The sequence below is a fragment of the Amphiprion ocellaris genome, chromosome 15 (genome assembly GCF_022539595.1).
Source record: "Amphiprion ocellaris isolate individual 3 ecotype Okinawa chromosome 15, ASM2253959v1, whole genome shotgun sequence".
In the NCBI taxonomy this organism is placed as follows: Eukaryota; Metazoa; Chordata; class Actinopteri; family Pomacentridae; genus Amphiprion; species Amphiprion ocellaris.
This window is the reverse complement of record NC_072780.1, coordinates 15668962-15692428: the sequence shown is the minus strand read 5'-3', so window position 1 is coordinate 15692428 and position 23467 is coordinate 15668962. Positions and strand designations below refer to the sequence as shown.

At 40.5% G+C, this 23467-nt stretch overlaps 1 protein-coding gene and 1 long non-coding RNA gene across 8 annotated transcripts in view; both read right to left on the bottom strand.

Annotated features, from left to right (window-relative positions):
• Positions 1 to 1466: 1466 nt before the first annotated feature.
• On the bottom strand, positions 1467 to 6485 carry LOC129350618 (uncharacterized). Of its 4 annotated transcripts, XR_008604087.1 has the most exons (5): positions 6432 to 6485; positions 5429 to 5529; positions 3476 to 3576; positions 1746 to 1867; positions 1467 to 1682 (listed from the first exon to the last, which is right to left on the bottom strand). It is a non-coding gene; the product is annotated as an uncharacterized LOC129350618 (long non-coding RNA). The 4 variants fall into 4 exon arrangements; XR_008604085.1 differs by having other exon boundaries at positions 1746 to 3576; XR_008604088.1 differs by lacking the exons at positions 5429 to 5529; positions 6432 to 6485 and adding an exon at positions 4559 to 4838.
• Positions 6486 to 17018: 10533 nt separating this feature from the next.
• trit1 (tRNA isopentenyltransferase 1) overlaps positions 17019 to 23467 on the bottom strand; it is a 50022-nt gene continuing 43573 nt past the window's right edge. For 2 of the 4 annotated variants that reach the window (XM_023283015.3, XM_023283017.3), the window contains exons 9-11: positions 20364 to 20473; positions 19463 to 19580; positions 17019 to 18308 (exon numbers count right to left, since the gene is read on the bottom strand). In XM_023283015.3, the coding sequence (XP_023138783.2) occupies positions 18088 to 18308; positions 19463 to 19580; positions 20364 to 20473 (449 nt within the window). In that variant the 3' untranslated portion in view covers positions 17019 to 18087. Of the gene's footprint in view, positions 18344 to 18497; positions 18755 to 19462; positions 19581 to 20363; positions 20474 to 23467 lie in introns of those variants that run through there. The other 2 variants (XM_035954129.2, XM_055017926.1) reach the window with 2 other exon arrangements.

The window sequence follows — 23467 nt, the reverse complement described above, 5'->3', positions numbered from 1 at the left end:
CCGAGTCCTGAAATAAAATTACAGTTGTGGATTTCTGTCATTTAGTCTGGGCTAAACAAATAACAGCAGCATAAATCTCAAACGTCATTATGAGGAGTCTGGATTGAGGTTTCTCACTTGATAATGATCAAAACATGAAATTTAGGTTGGTTTAAAGGAATATTCCACCTTAAATCTTTGAATGCTGACATAAAAGGTTGATTTCAGGAAGTATTCCACCTACAAGGTCCTCAAACATCGACCTTAAAGGAACATTCCACCAAAAATCCTTGGACATGCACCTAAAATGTTGGTTTAACCGAGTATTCCATCCAAAATCCTCAAAGACACCTGAGGGGCTGGTTAAAAGGAATATTCCACCTGAAATGTAGACCTGAGAAGTTGGTTCGGAAGAATATACCATCCTAAACATCCTTAAATGTAGACTAAAAGAGGGTTTGGAAGAAAATTCCACCTAAAATCCTCCAATGTAGACCTAAAAGGTGAGTTTAATGGTATATTCTACCTAAAATTCACTACTGTAGACCTTGGAGGTTGGTCTGATGGTATATTCCACCCAACATCCTTGAACATAAACTTAAAAAGTTCGTTCAAAGGAATGTTCCACCTAAAATCCTTCAATGTAGACCAAAAAATCTTGGTATAAAGGAATATTCCACCTTAAATGTAGACCTAAATGATGGTTTGGAGTAATATTCTATTCTAAAATCTTCCAATGTAGACCTAAAAGGTTGATCTGATGGTATATTCTACCCAACATCCTGGAACATTTACCTAAAAGGTTGGTTTAATGGCATATTCCCAGAAGAACCCTTGAACATCGGGCTTAATGGTATATTCCACCCAAAATACTTGTACATATACCAAGAAGTCAGTGTAAAGGAAATGTAGACCTAAAAGGATTGTTTAAAGGAACATTTAAAGGATTATTTTCATTATTTAATAATCTGTTATCGGTCAGAACCCTGGCAAACTTATTTTCATCAGTTTTTTAATGGAAGTCACAAATAAAGGAGCTCTTGGTTTTTCCCAGCGTTCGTGAGTCCAAAGCTGCTGTTTCAACACAGATCGTTCACATGCATCCACAAACCTCTCAGCACTCAAACGCCCACAGACAGGAGGCCGGCTGGGCCGAGGCTCGGCGGCGTCCTCAGACCCACGAGTCGGGGAGTCGCTGAACTTGTTGGTCCGGTTTGAAGGCCTCCGTGTGGTCCAGTAGAAGTCCACGTAGTCGGTGTTGGCTTTGAACCGCAGCGACTGGCCACCATCAGGTGGACCAGCTCGTCCTCGTAGGGCTCCTCCTGTAGCCTTGAGGGAACCACAGGAACATTCAGTAGCTGTTGGAGTTCTTCCTGTCAGGCTCGTGGTAGAACGGCTCTGAAGTATCTTGTACTCGTCTTATCTGGAACAATCTAACAGCCTAAACTGTTAACAGGGGTGTAAAGAAGCAAACACACAGGCATAGATTAGGACTCAAACTAGATTTATTTTAGAAAACAAATCAGCTTAGAGGCATTTGTTCACACGTGGCTGAATAGGAGGCCGTCCAATCAGATTCGAGGTCTTCACTCTGTAGGTTGTTTGTTGGGTGAGACTCTTGGACCTCCATCAGCTGACGTGGATGTTTGATGGTCTTCTTCTCTAGTGCCAGATGATTCATCCATGAATTCAGCAGCTACAGACTGAAATGAAGCTCATGCTGCCGTTATTGAATTCCTGTTCCAGATTAGATGTTCAGAGCTCACCTTGAATGCAGCCGTCTGCTGTCTGATAGTTTTTCTCATTGTAGTCTTCAATAGTCTTTTTCCTCATGTAAGGATGTGGTGAGACTCTTTCTCAGTCTCTGCAGACGTCCCTCATTGTGCATCTCCAGAGAAGAAACAGAAAAACTGATCACTACTTCAGCATCACAAACACTCTCCAGCATTGAGAGTGTTTTAGGAATTCATTCATTGTGTTGTGAACTTTGAAGGAGCAGAAACTTTACAGCTGCCAAAGATATGAGCTCCAATTCTGGATGTTTTAGGAAATGAAGTTCATCAAATGAACACTTGATTTTTGCTGATAACTCTCATTAAATTACTGAAGAAATCTAACATAAAAACCTGTAAACTCTCAGGCAACTTTTGTTAAAGTTTGACTATAATTCTATCATCATGTTCTGGAACCAGGACTCTGCAGAAGTTCCTTCAATCAGATACTTGTGTGTTTCTATTTAAGGCCTCAGGTTTGAACGTACAGCAGAGGATTAGAAAGGAGTGATTTTAATATTTAAATCAGTCCAGTAAATGTTTGGCGTGAAAATTATTAAAATTTTGATTTAGATAGATTTGTGTCAAATAATATTGTTGAGTCTCATTTAAATATATCCAAATGAGTTCAGTGTATTTACATTTTATAGAATATTTGATTTCTTAATCTCAATACTGTAGGGTCTGACCCTAAATATTATAATAATGATGTCAATTTAAATAATATTTTAGTGCAGAGTCATAAACTTTAATCAGCTAAACTTACATAATAAATATCACTGTACAATCTTAACTTGAACATTCGTATTATTGAGGTAAATTTACATAAATCATGATATTCTAGAGTCTTAACTGGAATATTTCTAACATTAATCTTTTTGTATTGTGCTGATAAACAACAATAACCCGACTTTCAGATAATATTTGTTGTCTGTGATTGTGAGACTAAATTCCTCCACATTCTGGAACTGGACTGCATTTCCCAAAATGGAAACATGGACAGAATTTAACACTCATGTATCCATGGCAACGCTAACGTTGCTGCTTCTTACCAAAGTTCACAACACAAGTAAAGATTTCAATGTAAAACTTCAGGGATGACTGCTGACCATAAGTATTCTGATCAATACTTCATGATCAATATCAGGACAGATGTTACAACTCCAGCTGTTGCATTAGACTGCAGTTATTCACAGAGAAATTAAAACATCACATTCCTCATGAAAACTAGATGGGACTTTTATTAAATAAAGTGTTGGTGAATAAACAGTGTAAAAAGTGCAAAGCAGCTCCATTAAATCAGGAGATGTGAGACTTCCACAGCATGGATCACCATCTGCTGTGTTGATTCATAGCTGAATGTCAGAATGAACTGAGCTAGAAAAGCTGCTTTGAGCTGCAACATTACGGTCTGACAATCCAACACCATCACGGTTTTCATCTGGTTGTTTTGCTCCAACATGCTGTGAAGTTCAGTTTTTACCTGAATCAATACAGAGATTCTATTTCCAACCAAGACTGAAATAAAAATTTGAATGTTATGAGGTTATTAATGCAACTAAATCCTCTCAGATGGAAGGATTTACTTCTAAGTTCTAATTCAAGTTTCAGTTGGAGCACATTGCATTCACAAAGAAAAACAGTGATACCTTCATAGCAACATTTAATAAACCTAAAGCTTCCCTGTTGGCACATTAGTGGAGTTTGTTACTGAGCATCTGAACCTTAAATCCAGTGAGACGACCATCTTCAGTCGAGGTCAGTCAGAGAACTTCAAGACCTTCCATCAGCTGGACCAGATGTGGCATCATCTCCCTCTGAACATCTGGATGACAGGAGAAAAGACAGAAATCAAACACAGATCACAGAAATACAATTTATTCACTTTCATCATTCTATAAAAGTAGCGTGAACTTTATTAAAACTTGACAATATCAGTAATGAAAGTAAATGTTTTTATCTCGTGTTGAAGCTAAATTTAAAGTCAATTTTAATGACAGTTTATCCTGAGAGGAGAATGAAGCTTTTCTTTCCTTTTTAGAATATTCCCTCACAATATTCTGTTTATTATTGGCTTTAGAAGCATTTTTCTTTACTTATTTATTTTTAGATACCTCAGACTGTTGCACTTTGCTGGTTTGCAGATAATTTCAAGTACAATGACAATAAAGATCTTCTATTATCACATATTTTGCTAAAACAAGAACTGCAAACCTTCTCAACCATCTCTCAGTCTGCAAAATTCCAACTGCGACCAAGAATTATCTGATGTAGTTATTATTATAATCTTTACTGAACCAGCCCTGGAATTAATAAAAATCTGTATATGGATATGATTTTCTCTGATGGGACCACTATGGAAGCTGTAGTAATTATTAACTACCCTTTGAAGGGAAAGATTAGGTCTTCTTCAGATGGATAAAAAAAAATGCTCTCCCTTTAAAAAAAAAAAAAACTGCACACAATAAAGTAAATCTCTTCTGCACTGCACACATACTACACTTTTGTATAACTCTGGATGTCAGAGTAAAGGCAGACAGATCCACTGATCAGCCACAACATTCTGACCACTGACAGCTGAAGACAACAACATCCATCATCTTGTTCTAATGCAACGTTCTGCTGGGGAACCTTGATGTTCATGTGGATGTTTGACATGTACCACCACCTAAACACTGCAGGACAAACAACCCCCTAGTCTCCATGGCAACAGCAGTCCTTGATGCCAGCTGCCACCCTCAGCAGGACAAACTAAAACTGCTACTACAGGAGTGGTCAGAGGAACACGACAGAGCTAAGCTGTTCACCTGGGTTCCACACTCCCCACATCCAGATCTGATTGAGCATCTGTGGGATGGTCCAGGATCAGCCTGGTCTAGGTAGGACCCACCCTGCAACCCACAGGATCCACAGAATCCACAGGACATCCCCAGAGGTTCTGAAGAACCACTGGGTCAGAGGAGTTTTAGCAGCATAAAGGGACCAACACAGTATTAGTCAGGTGGTCAGAATGTTATACTGTTATATAGTCATGCTGATTATATGATCAGTAAATGTTACCATCAATTATAACGTCCACATTGATCAGGAAAAAAACTAACTTTCAGTTCATTCAGAAACTGTGGGGTTAAACCTAAAAACACAGACCTCAACAGCAGTTTGTTTTAAAGCAGAACACCAGCTGGTTTTCACTAAAGAAGCTTTCAAAGCAACAAATAAATGACAGTTTTGTGCTCATTAAGTTCAGAGTCAGCCCAAATAATGTACACACATCAGGAAAAGAAAAACTTTTATAAATATTTCATTTGTATAAGTACTTCTATACATATAGATACCTCTTTCTAAGTTTGATCAAATCACAATAACTCTGTGTCCTGTTGTACGATGTTTTCCCAACAGATGGCGCTACCCTCATGAATGGAGCATCAACAAGTGACGTCTACAACACAACAGAAATGTCTGGAAGCCAGTGGCCACCACTTTGAGCACCTCTTGTAATTGTAGAGGCCAAAGATAACTTTTATTAATCTCGTGATGTCTGAATAAATTTGGTATTGAAATATTTATGCAAGTTTTTCTTTTCCTGATGTGTGTAAACATTATTTTTGGCTGACTCTGTATAATGGGTTTCTGACAGGTCACCAGGCAACACCTTTTTATAATAATGACAAACATACCTGCATTCTACAGGAGTGATTTTCCTCATGTGCAGGTAAAGATGTGTGAGGAGCTTAGAGATGACAGGAGCAGGAGTCATCCTCACTAATTCAGCTTCCACCTAGAAACAGAAAGACCACAAACAAACACACTGATATACTCTCAAACGTTCAACCTCACAGCCTCAAAATATCTGTTTAGGAAGTGTTGTGTTTCTAAATTCTGCTGAAAGCATTGACAGACATTCACTTACAAGGTTGTGTAAAAAGCAGCCTGTCCTCTGAGCTACTGAGAAATTTTCCTGAACTAAGTTTCTACGTGTAAATCAGCTCAACAAAAACTAAAGCCTCAGTCAGAGATAACAGGTATCGCAAATTATAAAGAACTTTCTTTGTTAACTCAGAGTTTCTGCTTCAACCTCACATAAAAAGGGGAGTTTAACTCGTCAGGTGACTGAAAATGAACGGCTTGTGCAGTTCTAGATCCAAAAGTAGGATGTTTCAACTCATGTTTTACTACAAATACATGCAGTAATAAATAAATACAATGGCTGGTTGTTAGTTTATTCACTATTAATGCCATTTTATATACTGGATTGAACTTGAGCAGTGGAAGAGAGAAGGAATTTAATGAAATTATGGAAATTCAGAGAGGTAATGTTGCACAATGTTAAGTTAAGCTTGGTTTAATTCAAACCAGCTGAATGTTAAACTTCAGTGCAGCTGAACGGGTTTCAGTTAACCTTAAAGTAAAATAACTTTTTTAAAAGCTAAAATACACAGCAGAGAAATACAGGTTGAGAAGGTCATTCTAATAATGAGGACAGCTGCAGCAGCAACTAACACAGGTGTTCAGCGGTAAGTTAGCCACCTGTGCTAATTAGCCCGCTAGCTAACTTAGCCGCTTAGCTAGCTAACGCGTCCGGACCAACTGCTCAAACACGACAAAACACGACTCTTCACAAGTCGCTGACTTAACGTACAACAAAACAACGCTACTGGTTAGAAGTATTTCTCTTCTTACCGTGTTTTACTCCAAAAACAAGGTCAACAGCAGCCAGAAATGCTACCAGACGTGCCGACCATAGATACATAGAATACTAGATACGTTAGCGCGCTGTCTTCTATATTATCTATGGTCTGACCAATCACTGCTCTCTGGCTCCGCCCTCTGAGAATCTTGTTGTCGTTTGGCTCCACACTTGCTGATGACCACTTCCGGTCTCAGAAAATGAAAAAAACGGAACTTTTTTCGTTTCTGTCTCTTACTGATTTTATTTTTTTGTTATTCTAAACATAAAATGAAAATCAAAGCATTTTTACAGTTTCGTATATCGCTTTTTGATCATGAAAAGGAAAAATGCCTTGTATTTCAATTTTAATTTTTGTATTATAAAACGAAAATCAAATAACCACTCGTTTTTTGTTTTTCAATACCCGCTTCAGAACGGAAAATCCAATTACCAGATCCGCACACGGACCACATCAGAACACATTTTACACGATCTTATGTTTAAAATCTGTGTGGCAGGTATGAAACGCAAAAATGCAGACAAATAGATTTGCACAAACACAACACTGCAGAAATACATCGAAGCCATTTTGAGGCAAGAAGTGATTCTATTCATGGATAAAACTCTAAATATGTAACATTGATACACAGAGAAAGCTTTAAGGATTTAATCAGTGACGAGAGAGACACACTAAAAACTACAAAAACACTATGGATGTGAAATGTAGAAATGAAGAAAAAATAAATTCTACAAGAAGAAAATTGATCCAACTATATGAAATGATGAAACTGTATCAGAGGAAAACAGTACTCAAATTAAACTGATCACAAAATTATGAGGTCTATGATAGGGAGTTTTATTCTAAGGAGTGTGGCAAAGGGGGTTAAGGTCCACTGGGATTTTTTAAAGATTTTGAGTGTGTGTGTGTGTGTGTGTGTGTGTGTGTGTGTGTGTGTGTGTGTGTGTGTGTGTGTGTGTGTGTGTGTGTGTGTGTGCGCGCGCGCGCGCGCGCGCACACACACACGTGTATTCAGAAAATGCCTTTCTATTGGTCCTTGCACATCAAGGCAGTGAGTCTGTTACATTATTTGACACAAATCAATGCATTTTCCTGTTTATTTGACAAACAATAATGTCAGTTATGCTCAACCAAATGAAAGATTCCTCTGTGCACGAAAACCCCTGCAACCTGAAATGCCTAAAAGCACTAAATATGAATCAAGCTCATTATGAATGTACACACATTGTGCATTATAGCCCTGCATTGAACTTAATTTGTTGTTTCCGTCCCTGATCTCATGAAACATGATCACATGTTCTTTCAGGGAGCCTCGAGGCTCGTCATGACACACTTCTTTGTCATAGTGCATTTTAGGTTGGGATGTTATTCAGCAGTTGGTCTGTTCTGGTACAAACATGGGTACAAAGTGTTCCACTGCAGGATGTTCTTCAGTCATTTTCTCGGTCTCACCACAAGGGAGCAGCAAAAGATCATTTCACCAAGGATTGCAAAACAAACCAATCAAGGTAAATATACTTAAGTAACCTGTTTATCTGGATCAAAACAGAAGAAGTCAGTGCAGCCTGGAAGACCTACTGACACTCGTCATGCTAAAAGTCCAATAAGCTGTTATGTTTAGTAATTACGCAACTATTCACTCCCATTCATAATGTCTATTAAAAGATTTTAAGTAGGTGGCAGCCAAGTGATTAGCGCCCAAATGCCTTAAAGTAGGGACACCTAGTCTTACAGCGTGTCATTCCACTGCCCTGTAATTACCCAATGAAGCCAAAAGTACCCCCAAAAATCATCTCTTAGTAGGTTTGACTGAAGAATTAACTGCAAGCCATCAGTCCACTCAGCTGAAGTGTCCGTCTAACTGCACTGTGGGTTTGCTGGAAGGTGTAAAGTAGGGCAGGGGGACACAGGAGAGCCTGTCAGAAGTTATATATGGAAAAGAGAGCAGCAGGCGGATGCTGTACCATCTTATAGGGTACAACACAACCACAAGTTCCAATGTTCAAGCAGCTGTAAGCTGAAAGAGACATTCCTGGTGTAACAGGGTGTAAGATAAAAAAAAAAAAAAAAAAAGATACAATGCAAATACAGCATATCGTGGTTTGGAAGAGGAGTACTGTGTGTGTATAGAGGAGTTATGGACCAGTATTCATGTCTGGCGTTGTGCCCTAACTGTCATGTAATAAATAAGGAACCAGAGTCTCAGTTTACTTCCCTAATGTCTGGTATTCAGATAGAGAGGGACACAAACGTCGCTTATTTAATGACTTTTCATGTACAGTTTGAACTACAAATAACAGAAAGTTATATCAGATAAGCAGGTGGTTACATTATAACTTTATAGGTGCGCCTTTCCAACCCAGCAAGCCTTTTCAAATGTCAGGGACACACTGGGAGTTTAGATTAAGATAAACAAATTCTATAATAAAACAAAAAAAGCCATTGTATGTCTTAGATGATTATACTGTGGGTGGAACCTTCATCGTAGCAGCAGCGGTGGACAAATAGTGATGCAGTACTTGTTAAAACAATTTATCAGCTCAACTTGTGATCAGACAATAAACCTGCGGACCACACATGAATATGGAAATGTTCTTTTCAGTTGGATTCTTCCAACAGTCACAGTTATCTCAGATAACTCAGAAGTTCCCCTGAAACGCTGTAAATTCCCCCTCCTGCTTTGTTGTTTCCACTCCCTTCCTTTCCCGCCACAGCAGCAGCAGGGCTCGGCCCAAACGGATCAAGTATTAACCGTTAACTGCTCCGAGGAGGGAACACCTTATCAGAGTGTGATACACATTCAGCAGTGGTTTCCCTCCGCTGGCTTCCCCTGCCGCCTTCCACACACACACACACACACACACACACACACACACACACACACACACACACCCACACACACACACACACACACACAACAGTAAACAGTCTCTTTTCCCCTCTTTGTCTCCCGCTCACACACCTAACTGATCAGCACCACTCCTGACACACTTCATATCATATCAGACAATCGTCCTCGCCAGCCGCAATGTAAATCAGCCTGAGTGTGGTTGAGGCTGGTTACCAACTGTTGTGGTGTACAAATGTGCTGACCAACTGTGCTCAGCGACAGTTCTGTGTGCATTTTAACAAGCCACTATGTGTCTGAATTTGTGTAATTCTATCAAAACAACCGTTTCCTTGAGAAGATTCAGTACTAATTTAATACATTAATACTTTTTTCTCTTTGAAAGTTGTCTGGTGCCTTTAGTGAAAGAAGCAGTGCATTTAATAGGATGATTTCCTTCATTTCTGTCTGCAGAGGAGGCCAAAACTACAGCAATACTTGTAAAGAAAAACTGTATAAAACTGCTGCGTTTCAACTTGCAGCTTTCATCAGGGTGAACAACAACTGTTGCTCAAGTTCTGATGTATTCAGAAGGTTTTTCCTTCTGAGTTCACCTTGAAGTAGATGAACTTGTGCCAGAATTCTCTGCAGTGCACATGTGCAGCGTACCCTTATATAATGATATATCATTTGTGGGCATGCTGTCTCTCAACCACACTCTTCAGATGGTTAAAACACTTTTGAATCATGTATGAAACCACAAGAAACTCTAATATTTCAGGAGAAGCAACACTAATGTCTATGCAACACTGTCTTGTCATTCTCTCTCAGTGAGTAGTGTTCAATGCTACATGCCAAAAGTAATAAATACTGCGCTCTGAATTCATACACAAAGTGTAACTACAAGTCCCTGCAGGAAAACACTAAATGCATAGTTGTTTAGCAATCAATAGAGAACATTACATTATTTCTCTGCCTGGAATCAAATGTCACATGTTGCCTCCTGTCCACTGGGTAGCATGACACCCATGTTTTTCATGCACCAAGCTGACACAGCGGCAGATATTAGATACCCTGCAATAGTGCGTTTGTATGTAGTATAGAAAAGCACAAACGGACAGTACAGTTAAAGTATTTTAAATATTTAGGGGCGTATGAGGGCAGGTCGACTCCTCCATCCAGCCTCCTGCTTAGCATGTTGAAGCACACGACTTCTTCATATAACAGGGCCTTTGTTAGAAACGGGGTGAAGAGGGTGTGTGAGTGTGCACAACAGCTGCTATTGGTCTACAGCCATCTAATGTTACACTGGGTTGCATAACATGCCTAAAACATGCGTCAGCCATGTGCAGTTACACACACACACACACACACACACACACACACACACACACACACACACACACACACACACACACACACACACACACACACACACACACACACACACACACACACACACACACACACACACATTGTTTTACAATACCTGTAAAAGGTTACTGGACCTCAAACTTTTTCCTTCTAGTGAAGTTTTAAGAGTCACAAGAAGAAACAGTGAAAGTGAAGTGGCCACAGGTTAAGTACAGCAGTAACATGCTGGCCATCAGTGCAGTCTTCAAAAACTACAAAAACAAGACAAGTAGCATCTGGTAGTTCGAATAAATACACCAATGCTCACATAGATGGATTCAATTTAAGGTGATTTTCACATGCTGTTGCTTTTAGATCTGTTTGCATCACTTCACTGGTCACGGTTCTATGCAGCATATCAGCATTTACACTGGAAAAGTGAAGTGAATAAGTTAAAAATCTGAATAAATTAACTGATATTATGGCTTGTGTTAAGATAGAACCAAAAGTATCTTGATGGAGAAAACAAAAAATTAATTGTTGTACAAAATTTCCATATTTGAAAGTGACAGAAGCTTTCCAAAGCTGAAACTCTACTGACTTAATTCCAGCTTCAGTTATTAGCCAGTAAGCAAAATGAACAACTGATCCAGCTCCACAAAAGTTGTTTCTGTGTCTTCTGGTTTGTCAATAACAAGCTGTGAACTCAACATGAGCATATTATGGGCATTTCTTTAAAATCTGACATTAAATCTTCCTATCGCGCTAAACCAACTGGACCTACAGTTCTTTAGGTGTGAAATTCTTCATTTTTTATTCGCCACCTCATTGTTTGTGTTCAGTTTGATTTTAGCACTTCATGCAGTGACACTGAACCAAACAGTAAAGCTGAAAAAAATACACAAAATACTCAAATGGAAATATATTTAAGCATGCTAGAACTGAATAAATGCAGTGATAATTAAGTCTGGAGTTGATTTTTAAAGGTAAATCTACATTATTTTCTCGCCATTAGGCCTTGTCTTTAAAAGTAAAGTATCCACAACAGTACGGGGATGACAGACAATGGTGCAAATGAACGCATTCATATTTAATCAAACTCACACATAGTAAATATGATGCCGTTTTATATACCGGCACATAAATTCTGCACACAATGCAAAAAGAGAAGGAAGAAAGGGAGGGGGGGGGGTTATATCAGTCCAGTAGTTCACTTTTCCTCCTGGGTGCGTTAACTAATTTGTTGCATAAGAACTGTCAAAGCACAATAATGCACAGTGCATCCTTTCACACTTTGTAATGTTCATAATTGAGAAAAAAATGGTCGTGCTACTTTCAATCCTTCTAATTTGAGCTTTAATTTCAAATAAGGCTTTTATAAGTGTCCTCATTCCACAGGCTGGTAATGAGATGCACAACCTGGGTGCACTTTGCTGGTTTTCCTCCCCGGCAGCGAAAGCGTTAAGCGCTGCATTATGGGAGGCTCCCAGCCCCGCCCACTCGCAGCCTCTTTGCATATCGGGCGGGAAGCTGTGGCTCTTTGTGGCTGCTGAGCTCAGCCGAAACCCCTCCCACAAAACACCGCACTGGCGGGAAAAAGGCCGGCTCCAGAGCTCAACTCACTGACAATAGAGGAACCCAGATGCATACACAGACACACACACACACACACACACACACACACACACACACACACACACACACACACACACACACACACACACACACACACACACACACACACACACACACACAGCCTCTTTGTCCCACATGCTGTACACTGCAGAGTACACTGCTCCCTGTGCGCGCAGTGAAAAAATGGGCACACAAACATACACACAACAGGCTTTGTTAGTCCTTTATGAGCTTGCACACCCTTTTCCTGCCTGAGAGCAAAAGGTGAAAACAAGTGGACAGAGAGACAGAGCAGAGCAGGGACGGACAGCAGGACGGAGGAGAGGGTTTATTATGACATGGAGGCAGCTGAGAGAGAAGTGTGTTAAGAGGTGAGGCCTTTCTGCAGCCCACCAGACACAGCACATCAAGGATAAGCAGCTTTGTCTAAAATGAGCACATTATATACAATACGTGTCGACAGAGTGTGTGCTGTGTGTGTGGCTGCCCTGGGAAAGAGTTCAGCGAGTTGCTGGAAAAACAGGAAGGCATGTCATGCTCTGGATTGGGGAGGGTAGAAGAAGAAGAAGGAGGGGGGGGGAGAAAAAGAGAAAAGTACCGAGCGTCCCCCGCATTACATAACCAAGCAGGAAATATGCAGCAGAGAGAGAGAGAGACAGGCAGAGAGGCTATAGGAAGCCATGCATACACTGCACCTATGACACTTTCCTTAAAGGCTTTTCACATCTCATCACGTCTCTTCCTCTGCGCTCTTCTTCCCGTCACTTTTTTACACCCACTACAGGAGCCAGACAGTGCAACAAAAAGAGAGGGAGAGAGGAAGCTGCATGAACTCATTGAACCCCGGCCATCCCTATAGACACACACACACACACACACACACACACACACACACACGTCAATAAATGATGGTCTGCACTCGGCTTTGGATGCATACATCGCACTGAAATGTTATAAAACACTGGCTGGATTAGGCGCTCATCCCTCATTGTGCAGTTTTGGTTGTGTGTGTGTGTATAATCCATAATGCATACAGGTGCAAACACACAACCGTCACATTTCGACTAAGCGTACACACTAGAGTGGTATATGGTGAGCGTGTTTCTTGTTACATCTGCAAAATGAAGCAAGAAAAAAGCAAACTTCTCACATAAGCGCACACACACAGGACAAAACAATGCCTTTTTATCTGATTGAGTCACACCTGACAGTGTTGTGTTTCTCACTCGGTTACACAACATTCATGTTTTAAACTGCCTTTGTCCTCTTCCTTATAGACAGCAAAACACTGACCCTCCGCAGAGGAAGCTTCCAATGCAGGGATACACACACACACACCAATCTTTAATTAGAAAAGGATGTCAAAGGGCACAAATACGAGCACTCAGTGTAGTCTGTCCTCAGGATAAAGCTCAAATAAACTCAGCAGCTGGCAGTCTGATAGTTGACCTTTCGCTCCTCTTAACTGTTTGCCTACAGTGACAACAAAAGAGATACACAACCAAGTCCTTCACATTCCACATACTCAGATTATGAGACTGTGTGTGTGGTGTCTAGCATTATATCACTGACAAAGATTTAGCCTTCTGCATTATCTGTAAACAGGCTCCTCATTGGCAGCAACCGTTATTTCCCATCAAAAACTGGCAGTGAAGTCAACAACGTCTTGGACTACAGCTGAGGCTCCGTCTGATTAGCCGTTTGCGTGTCTGTCTGAGAGTGTAGGTGCGTGTGAGTTTTTTTTTTTTTTTTTTTTGTCTCGCCAGGGCCAGATGGCAGGGAATGTTTAGTCAAATGGGATTAGAGATTAGGATTAAGTGGACTTCAAATTACCTAGACGCACAGTCACTGGATGACACACTACTACAGCGGAGCTCTGAGGTGGAGGAGCCCAGCAAGTTCAAACGCAGACGTGTGTTTAGCATAGTTAGCATACAAACTGGGAAAATGTGCAAGAAAAACCCTTAAAAACAGGTTTGACTGGTTCTGAAGAACTCACTGAAGTAAATTCAAGTTTTTCCACATAGATACCCAGGATAGTATTTATGAATTCTTTAACCCTTTTATTTTCGAGTCAGGCCTCAATAGGAGATTATCGGGGTGTGTAGGTGTTAACATCACTCAGGGAACTGGGACAGTGGTTCCAGTACGTTGGCTTCGTGTTTCCAGTAGGTGCGCTGTAAAGATAAAAATAATACTTAAATCCACATCTTGGCTATTTGGCTGCTACCATGATTTCTTTAAGGATACAAAAACAAACACCAGAGAAGAACATTCTATCGTTTTGCCGTTTTTGTGAACTTTTAATTGCGGATGCTGTGGATCATGTAATATTGGGCAAAGCTGATACAGCAAGTTGTTGCCAAGTTGTAGACGTATAACTGCAAGTGGTAACCAAATGTATAGAAGCTGGTATCTATGTCTGCTGTTGTTTCAGTAAAATGCTTGTTACACAAAGCAACAAAGAGCAGGCAAGGACTGAGGTCACATTACGACTGGTGAAACTTTCCATTTAACATGCCCACAGGGATACACAAACTAATAATTAGTAAACGATTTCATCTATAATATTTCTTTCTATTTCTCGAGTTTATTAATGTATTTGCATTAAAAATCAAACAGCGGAAAAAAAAAATCAACCTAAGTAGCCGAATTCCATATGAAAACCACAGATCTGGCAACCCTGCAGTCCAAAGCTCAAAGGCATTTAATTTAATGCTAATAAAACAGAAAAATAGACAATTTTCACTTAGGCTTTTTTCCCTCGAAAAATCACTAATCGATTTCTAGACATTTTCTGTGAATTACTTCAGCACTAACATGACCCAATGCCATCACGTATTCATCGTCATACAAACAGGATGCCATGTCCCAAGCCGCCGTATAAGTGATGCATACAAAATATGATGTCTAGTCTAAGCAGTTTATTCACAGCGTACACTCAAGTCAGTGTATGCAGCATAAAGCCAGCACCAGATGCCAAACCTCCATGGCAAACAGGCCAGACAACAAGCATCTATAGGCTGCAGCGTGTGTTACATAAGTCAGCCTGCAGTTCCCCTGCGCTGGGCCTCATCCATAGGACAGTGTGTGCTCTGTGAACATATACAGCCACTGATCCGCTATAGGGCAGGACTGGACTTAGAGAGGAAAAGACAGAAACGGAGCTCGAACTGGGTGAATTATTGTGTGGCTCGCTGACTGATGCAGCTATACATACAAACACACATACACAGAGGAGGGATTTATGCCTGCGCCGGTAGCAGCAAGCATCAAATCAAACACTCAAGAATGCAGAAAATCCCACTTTAAAAGGACTTATGTGTGTGTGGGGTGGTCGAGAGGGGGGCAACGGTTGCAGGTCTCCCATTTGAAAGCTGATCTGTTGTGTCGATTCTTTGTGCTCAGCGTCGGCAGCTGATGAATACACTGAGTGGATGTACGCCGGCTTGTCCACAGATGATCCACTGCATCGCGGCACGTAAATCACTAATTAGCCTTGTGACCGTGGACGCTGGCCTACTTCTCCACTTCTGTGAACGTGGACGCAAAGTTCAAGGGTGCTTTGTGTCGCTGAATTGCGCAAGCTTGCTCCTTTAAATGCGGAGTGATTCAGCAGTGCCTGGAGGTGCCAAGCCAGACTCGCTGAGGCACTCGAGATAAGAACATACCACACATAAATTTACCAAAGAAGAAATGAGGCACTTAAAAGCGTATCGCACGACTGATAATAACATTTTTCCTCATTCAATGACTGCTCTTATCATGTAGGTTTTTGGAATTACAGAGATGATTGAGACGAATGAAATCATTAGACGAAAAGAAAGCAGCGCAGATGGAACATAGATTTGTGTACAAGAGAAAAGTGTACAACAGAAGAGAAGAAAAAAAGCCAGACACCAGTTGCACAGTGACCTTTGCTGTCACCGTGACTCCCATACTGTATGGTAAGCCCCCAGTAAGCTTAAAGCCTGACCCAGTTAGGAAAGAGAGAATGTGGGACACACACACACACACACACTTCCAGCTATTATATAGCTGGAAATATTTTTAGTCATGTGGATGAGGTCAAACACTGAGAGCCTGTGAACCGAACGTGTCCTGAAAGAATAAGACTGCGACTGAAAATGTAAAGAAAGAGATGATGGAGTGTTAACCGGGAATGCAGAACAATTGTGTGATTCTTGGGAGACGAAGGGAGGTCAGAAAAAAAAAGAAGTGGCAGGTGAGGTGATGGAAAGGGAGCGCTAAAAGAGGACTTTGGAGAAACGCCAGGTATTGTGTAAGCGGTTTTACAGCAGGGAGACACACCTTGGTTTGAAAGGGGTACGACATGCTGCTGGATAAACAAAGACCTGCAATCAGTGCTGCGAAAACACACTCCCCTCACAGCCTGAACCGGTGGTTTATACCACTGTCAGGGCAGAAATGAGCTCAGCTAAGCTCCACTGAAAGACAGCAGCACAAATCAGGTGAGTAGTCATTACCAAACAAAAGAACCAGAAAAACGGATTTCTTGACAGTAAAACAAGGTGGCGGCCGGCAAACAAAGCACAATAGTGAGTGCTGTGTCAGCATGCCGACGAGAGCTCAGTGAGATAAAGACAAACCTTATGTCACTTTGAAAACCTTCTCAAATCCAATTTTAGGGATTTTTAATTTTTCACCTACAAGCTGAGAAACATCCAATGTTCTTTGCTTTCTTCAAAACTAAAGTGAATTGTGGTTTAGCTTGAGACAAACATACTAAACATTTACACATGGAAGGTTTTCAGTCGATATGACTCATCAACATTTTATTTAACTTCTGAACCTCAAAACCCGCCAGCAGGTTTGGTAATAATAGAGACAGAAACTACAAAAACAGGAAGACTCGTCTGATTTACAGCTTTTTGATGTGATGTTGTGCTCCATCAGAAAACCAACCCGAATCTAAGCTTAAAATAATATTTCATCAAAATTGCTTTCATTGAAAAATAATCCAAAATAAACCACTTGCACTCAATTTTATAAAAAACTATAAATTCTGTGCTCCTTAACCAAGAAGTCATTAGCGACAACCAACAGTCACATGACAAAAGTTATTTTAGGCTGAACTGCAGGCTGTGTCAGACAGGTGTCAAGCATGGAAACAAATTTAAAATGAAGGTAGGAAAATATCTATAGTATGTAACATGTTTTTACTGTATGTGGGACCTTGGAAAAAAATACATTTATACTCAATTTTTGTAAAATATATATAGTAATCAAAGAAATTCTTTCATTTTTATTTCTTTTTTAGCCATTTATGGTATTAGAACTATGTCATACTGCAAAAAAGACATTTCTGAGTTCTGTCTACTTCTAGCTATAGCTGTGTGCTTTCTTTACATTGCAGTGAAAAATGAGCCCACAGTAAGTAGAAATGCGGCAGGAGAAAAATAGCATCTAGAAACTGCTTTGGGTTCTAAAAGTTAAGGCACAATCTATAGAAATAGAAAAATAAACCTCTTAAAATGTAAATGAAATTTAGAAAAAAAACCATTAAAATGCATAATTCTTTGGCTGCACAGACCATTAAAGCTCTAATTTATCCTTAGAGTTCACATCGCCACGACAAAAACGAACGGCTTCAAGGACCTTTGCTTGTGCCCCTGAACATCCATGGATCAGAGTATTTTATGCAGGATTTCAAAAGCGTTTTTTGTTCGAATCCACAATGAACACAGTTCAGAGTCATTACTTCCATTCGGCTGCATGGGAGGAAAGAGAGGACTGTAATTAAACGTCCATTTGTTAGTGCACTACAGTGGTGGAAACCTGAATGAAAATGGATGAGGTCCAGAGTCAGCTTTTAAAATGCCACAGGTACTTCCTTGTTTGTTGTCCTGGTGTCTCTGGAAGAATCCGGAGAGGTTTCACTGCAGCCCGGAGCAACAGCAGCACCACAGTCCTCTGAGGGAGTCTCTGCTGCAGACACAGGAGGTGCACTGGTGATCAGGGACTGGTCACCCGCTGGATCAGGCTTCCTCTTTTTCCTCACATGATAGTGATGCTTCTTGGATTTCAGGTGAGCTGCGGGCACAGAGGATAAACTCTCCTGGATATATCTGGCATGAGACAGCACTGGTTCATCTCAATGACACTCGTACATCATGATCCAAATGAGTCATGTGTGAGAAAAATAAGCAGAAACTTTACACGGCAAGTCCCAGAGGTGGTCTTTCTTTAGTGTTCTGTAGTTATCTAATCTTAAACACACAGTAGAGAAAACCGAAACATCTTTATTATCCTACATTTAGGTAACAAGTAGAAATGGTTTATGACGGCTTAAGAATAATTCAGTAGCATTTACTGTCATGGGGCAGAAACATTCACAGAAATCTGAGACTTTTCAGGATATCCAGAGACAACTTTTACAGAATATATATTGCGATGTCCAAATAAACAACCCTCTCAGCTCCAAAACCTGGTGGTGGGATGAAAAGGATGTCGTATTTACAAAAATTACACCATTTATCCTAGCCAGAAACAGAGAAAACAGAGAGAATTGTCAAGTTTTGAACTTTCCAATGGCGCTTGAATTACTCATTCGTGGCCTGTCGCTCATTCAGGAAACGTAAAACTAAATTTAAGCTTTTAATCATTATGTCATCAATATCAATTCATTCTATATGTCTCAATTAGGAACTCACCAAAATGAAACAATTGCTCTAACCAGATTTAAAGTCATGAGCGACTCAGCTTTGACCAACAGTCGTGACAAAATTTCAGGGACTGTTCGGCTAAACTGCAGGCTGTGCTTAGACAGAGCAGATAGGAAATAGTATAGTGATAACATACTAAAAACATACGTAGTGAAATATATCTAGTATGTTAATCACCTTTTTTCAATATTGGTATAACCTGTGGACACTTACATGTCGACTCCAGTTTTTAAATTTTTTTGAAACACAAGTAATCAAAGAAATCCAACTTTAGATTCATTCTATTTTTTGGCATTATAACTCCGTCATACTGCACTGACAGCATTTTAGAGTTCTCTTTACCTCCAGCCATAGTTGTGCTGTTTCCATAGAGGTGCAGGACTTCATATTGCAGAGAAAAATGAGCCCACAGAGAGCAAAAATGTGACAGCAGCCAAAAAAAAAAACCCCACCCACAAACTGCTTGGTGTACCAACATGCAAGTCAGTGTGAAAAAATATCGTATTATATGACGCGTCTCACCTGTCCACTCCAGGTCGCCTATTATGACTTTATCGCACAGGTCACAGGTGTGGTAGCTCCGTTTGTTTCTCAGCTCCGCCCCCTGAACTCTGATTGGTGCAATAGCTGGCTCCTCACCCTGATAAATAGAGCAAATAAAATGCTGACTGAATTAGGCCTGATAGCGTGTTTAGGGCATGCCAAGTTTAGAAACAAGGAAGGAGATAGAAAAAAAAAAAGGTTAGACAGTTGGCAGGTGAGGAAGGAGAGCAACAAGGAAGATTGAAATGAAGGAATATATGGTGAAATGGGACAAAAGTGACGAAGAAGGGAGGGAAAATATAGTAGAGAAGCATAATGAAAACATGACAGTATAGGAACAGAAAGAAATTAAAAAAACAGTAGAGGAACAAGAAAAGTAGTAGTAGTAGAAAAACAGTTACAGTGTGCCACAATCTGTCAATGATACAGAAATCTTTAACAAATCCATGAATTCAGACTAGAAGCCGCATCACTGCCAAAATCTAATCAATTAGTCTTTGTGTCATTTCTGACCTTCCCTGAAAATTTCATCCAAATTCGTTAGTCTGTTTTTGAGTAATGTTGCAAACGGACAGACAGATAAATGTACGCCGATCGTCACGTAACTCCGGCGTTCCTTGGCGGAGTAAAAATTGCAAACAATAACGCAAACAAGGAAGGGAACAAATTAGGACGAAGGGAGCAAATGGAGATAAGAGGCGAATAAAGTTATAGTAAAAGGAAGAAAGGAAGGAAACGCAAACAACTATGTTTACCGCAATGAAAACGGGCAGAATGAAACATGTGTATGAAGAAAAGGCAGTATAAATTTTTTAAAAAAGGCCGAGTCCCACATCTCCAGCCCTACATGATGTAAGCAGCTGCCAGCTACAGGCCCCACCTTCCTGAGGCTGTCCAGTATCTGCAGTGCAGGGTTCAGCACCGTCTCCTCCCACCTCGACACGTCTGTCACATCCAGGCCAAACACCGATGGGACGTTGTCTCCTGGTCCTGCACACACACAGAGAGGTCAAACACACACAGTTGGCACACTTCACACATCTCCAAGGGTCATATTTGATTCAGTGTTTACATTATTTAGTTTTATTGACTGGAAGTAAAGCCACTGAAAATTAGACTTGCTCCTAAGTTGCGTTAGTGACAGCGTTGCTTTATAATTTACACCAGTAAGCAGCCGGCACGCAAGAAATGTGTTCCATTCATTACACCAGACAAATCTCATAATGCTGTATATGACCTGCTGATTTCACATCTTGTAGGAAACACACAGGCTGTGAGAAAGGCTCAGACTGACCAGTGCAAACTGGGAAATGTACAGGAGCAGTGATGTGCTGGAGCCGCACCCTGAGGCTCCGTCAACCTGCTGACTCACACTGGCTCGATAATGTCTCTCCCTCCTTCCTCCCACCCTTCTCTCTCTCTTTCTCTCGCCATCAGCCTCGCTTCGGCTTTCACTCACTCTCCTTCTCGCTCTCTAACTGTTCCACCCCCGTGTTTCTATTTTGCATCAGTCAGCAGTCTCCAGGCCAGGCCTCAGCACTAAGCAGCAGCACCAGTCCCTGCCCTGCTCGTCTGTCTGTCTGTCTGTCTGTCTGTCTGTCTGTCTGTCTGTCTGTCTGTCTGTCTGTCTGTCTGTCTGTCTGTCTGTCTGTCTGTCTGTCTGTCTGTCTGTCTGTCTGTCTGTCTGAGTGTCCGTCTGCATCAAGAGCCACTGCCCTGCATTGACTGAAGATGCACAAGATGCACAGGAAAGACTGATGCAGCTTGTAGAGAAAGTGACTTCTACCAGGTGCAACTTTACGCAAACAGTCTTACGGTATGAGTGCATATTACATTTACAGAGTGCCGACCGGAGTCATGAATAAAGCATTATATTCAGAAAAAATACGGGGGTAGAAAATAGAGAAAAACAAAATCATAGTGTGAAATAAATAGTTTTAATAAAACAAACAAGACAAAGAGTCTTGCAAGCGCTACACTACATTCACGACACAAAGGTAACTGTCAGTTTTCTAAGATTTAACTGTTGTCATTTGGATAAAAGGGTAATAAAAATATTTTACTGTACAAGAAACTGAATATTTTTTCTGACTGTTTAAAGAGTGTTTGAACCAACCAGACCAACAGAGTTTTCTTTCTTTCTTTTTTCTTTCACCTTTAACCAGAGAAAAGGCTCACTGAGATGAAGAATCTCTCGTCAAAGAGCGTCCTGACTGACACAGGCACCAGCATAACTTAACAGGCAGACGTAAATCAATTTGAATAAGGTTTATATAAATACTCATATCACAAAGTTACAAAAACATATGTCAGAAGTCCACAACGATGATGAACAGGCAGGGCTATTATGCGTCAGACTTAATATGGAGTTTCAAATGCGCTGAACTCCAAATTTAAGTTGCTTTGAATGAATTTAATAGATCAGCTCTGTGAGATTTAGCAAACTACACAAAACAAGCATATTTAAACGGCCTTTTCCCAGTTCAGTAGGAGCTGAAAAATAATGACCTTTCAAATGACCTTTAAGGCTTATATAGCGCTGCTGGTAGTTTATCTTTTAGAGGACTCAAAGGTTACCTCTGTGACCAAATGTATGCTGCTAGTATGGGAGAGGAACAAAGCTTGGATATGGGAGGCTGTGATTAGACATTAGATATTATTCCACAGATAGACTAATGATTTAACTTTTTTGCTTTAAAATGTAAAAATTGATACAGCAAAACCTGAGATATCACCCTTTTCATTTTATAGATTTTTCCTTGTCCAAACATGATACCCACAATACAACTTGGCAGCTGGCAGCTCGGTTGGTATTTCGGGTATGCTATGCTAGCAGTAGCATTTAAGCCTTGCGGATGCACACACAGAAACCTGGAGACTAATGTACGACTTCCTAGTCCACTTGGACGACTCGCTTTCACACATGCGCAGTAGGTTGGACTCTCGGGGTTTTGTGCCTGTACTAATGTCCACTACTGCCCAACTGGTGGATTTGTTTCCTATGGATTAGCTAAAAAAGCACAAGTGGTTCAAGAACTAACAGTTTGTACAGTAGACGGCTGCACTGGGACTGGGATTTGTTGGAGTAGAACCCAACACAAATGTCACAGGAGCGGCTGTTTCAACTTTGCTGTAGGCGACAGCAGGCGGTCAAAAAATAAACTTCAGGTCCCAGAATTTCCTGGAAACCAGAAGGATGGAGTCAACAAATGAAGCTGAAAAGAAGATTAATGCAGTTTTTAACAAAACAAAAGCAAAGCAAGGGAAGTTTGACAATAGGATGAAATTCCGGACTTTGTTGCGACGAATGTGCAAAGTGTTGATGTCCAACAGGCACAAATCTGCTAGCTCTGGGTCAAAGGGACTCCTGCTCTGTTCTTCCTGGCCAAAGTAAGCTCTTCTTAAATGATGAAACACTTTTTTTCTTCACAAATTAAACAAGACACTATTACAAAATGTGTAACGTAAGAACACATTTCTTATGACCCTAGAATAACAAATACATTTGAATGTAAGTGTAATTTTGCTGCGTTATTACCGACTGGTATGCATCGTTTTACTAATATTACACAGCAGAATAATGTGTTTTCCCTGTGGGATTGGAGGAAAAACAAAAAATCAATGGACCTATACTGTGCAGGTGAGAATGTCTGCAAGTGGAGGCGAGAGTGGAAACGCAAATTGCGATGGCAGGCGGTAACGGTCAGAAAACCAGCAGAGCAGGATTTAGTAAACAGTCTGTTGGGGCACGAATGCACACACTATTCCTACTGTTAAAACTCACACAACAAAGTCCTTTACAAATTGCAAAAGAGCGCGAGACAACAACCACCATATCCTGTGCTGATGACACATCTTCTTGGCACGCTTCTTTCGAGGATGCATCAGGATGCATTAGTGTTTATACTAAGAAAGACAACCGATCACTAATGGTTTGAGTGATTGGATCACGATGAGACTTGACAGCAGGTTAGACTTACTTTT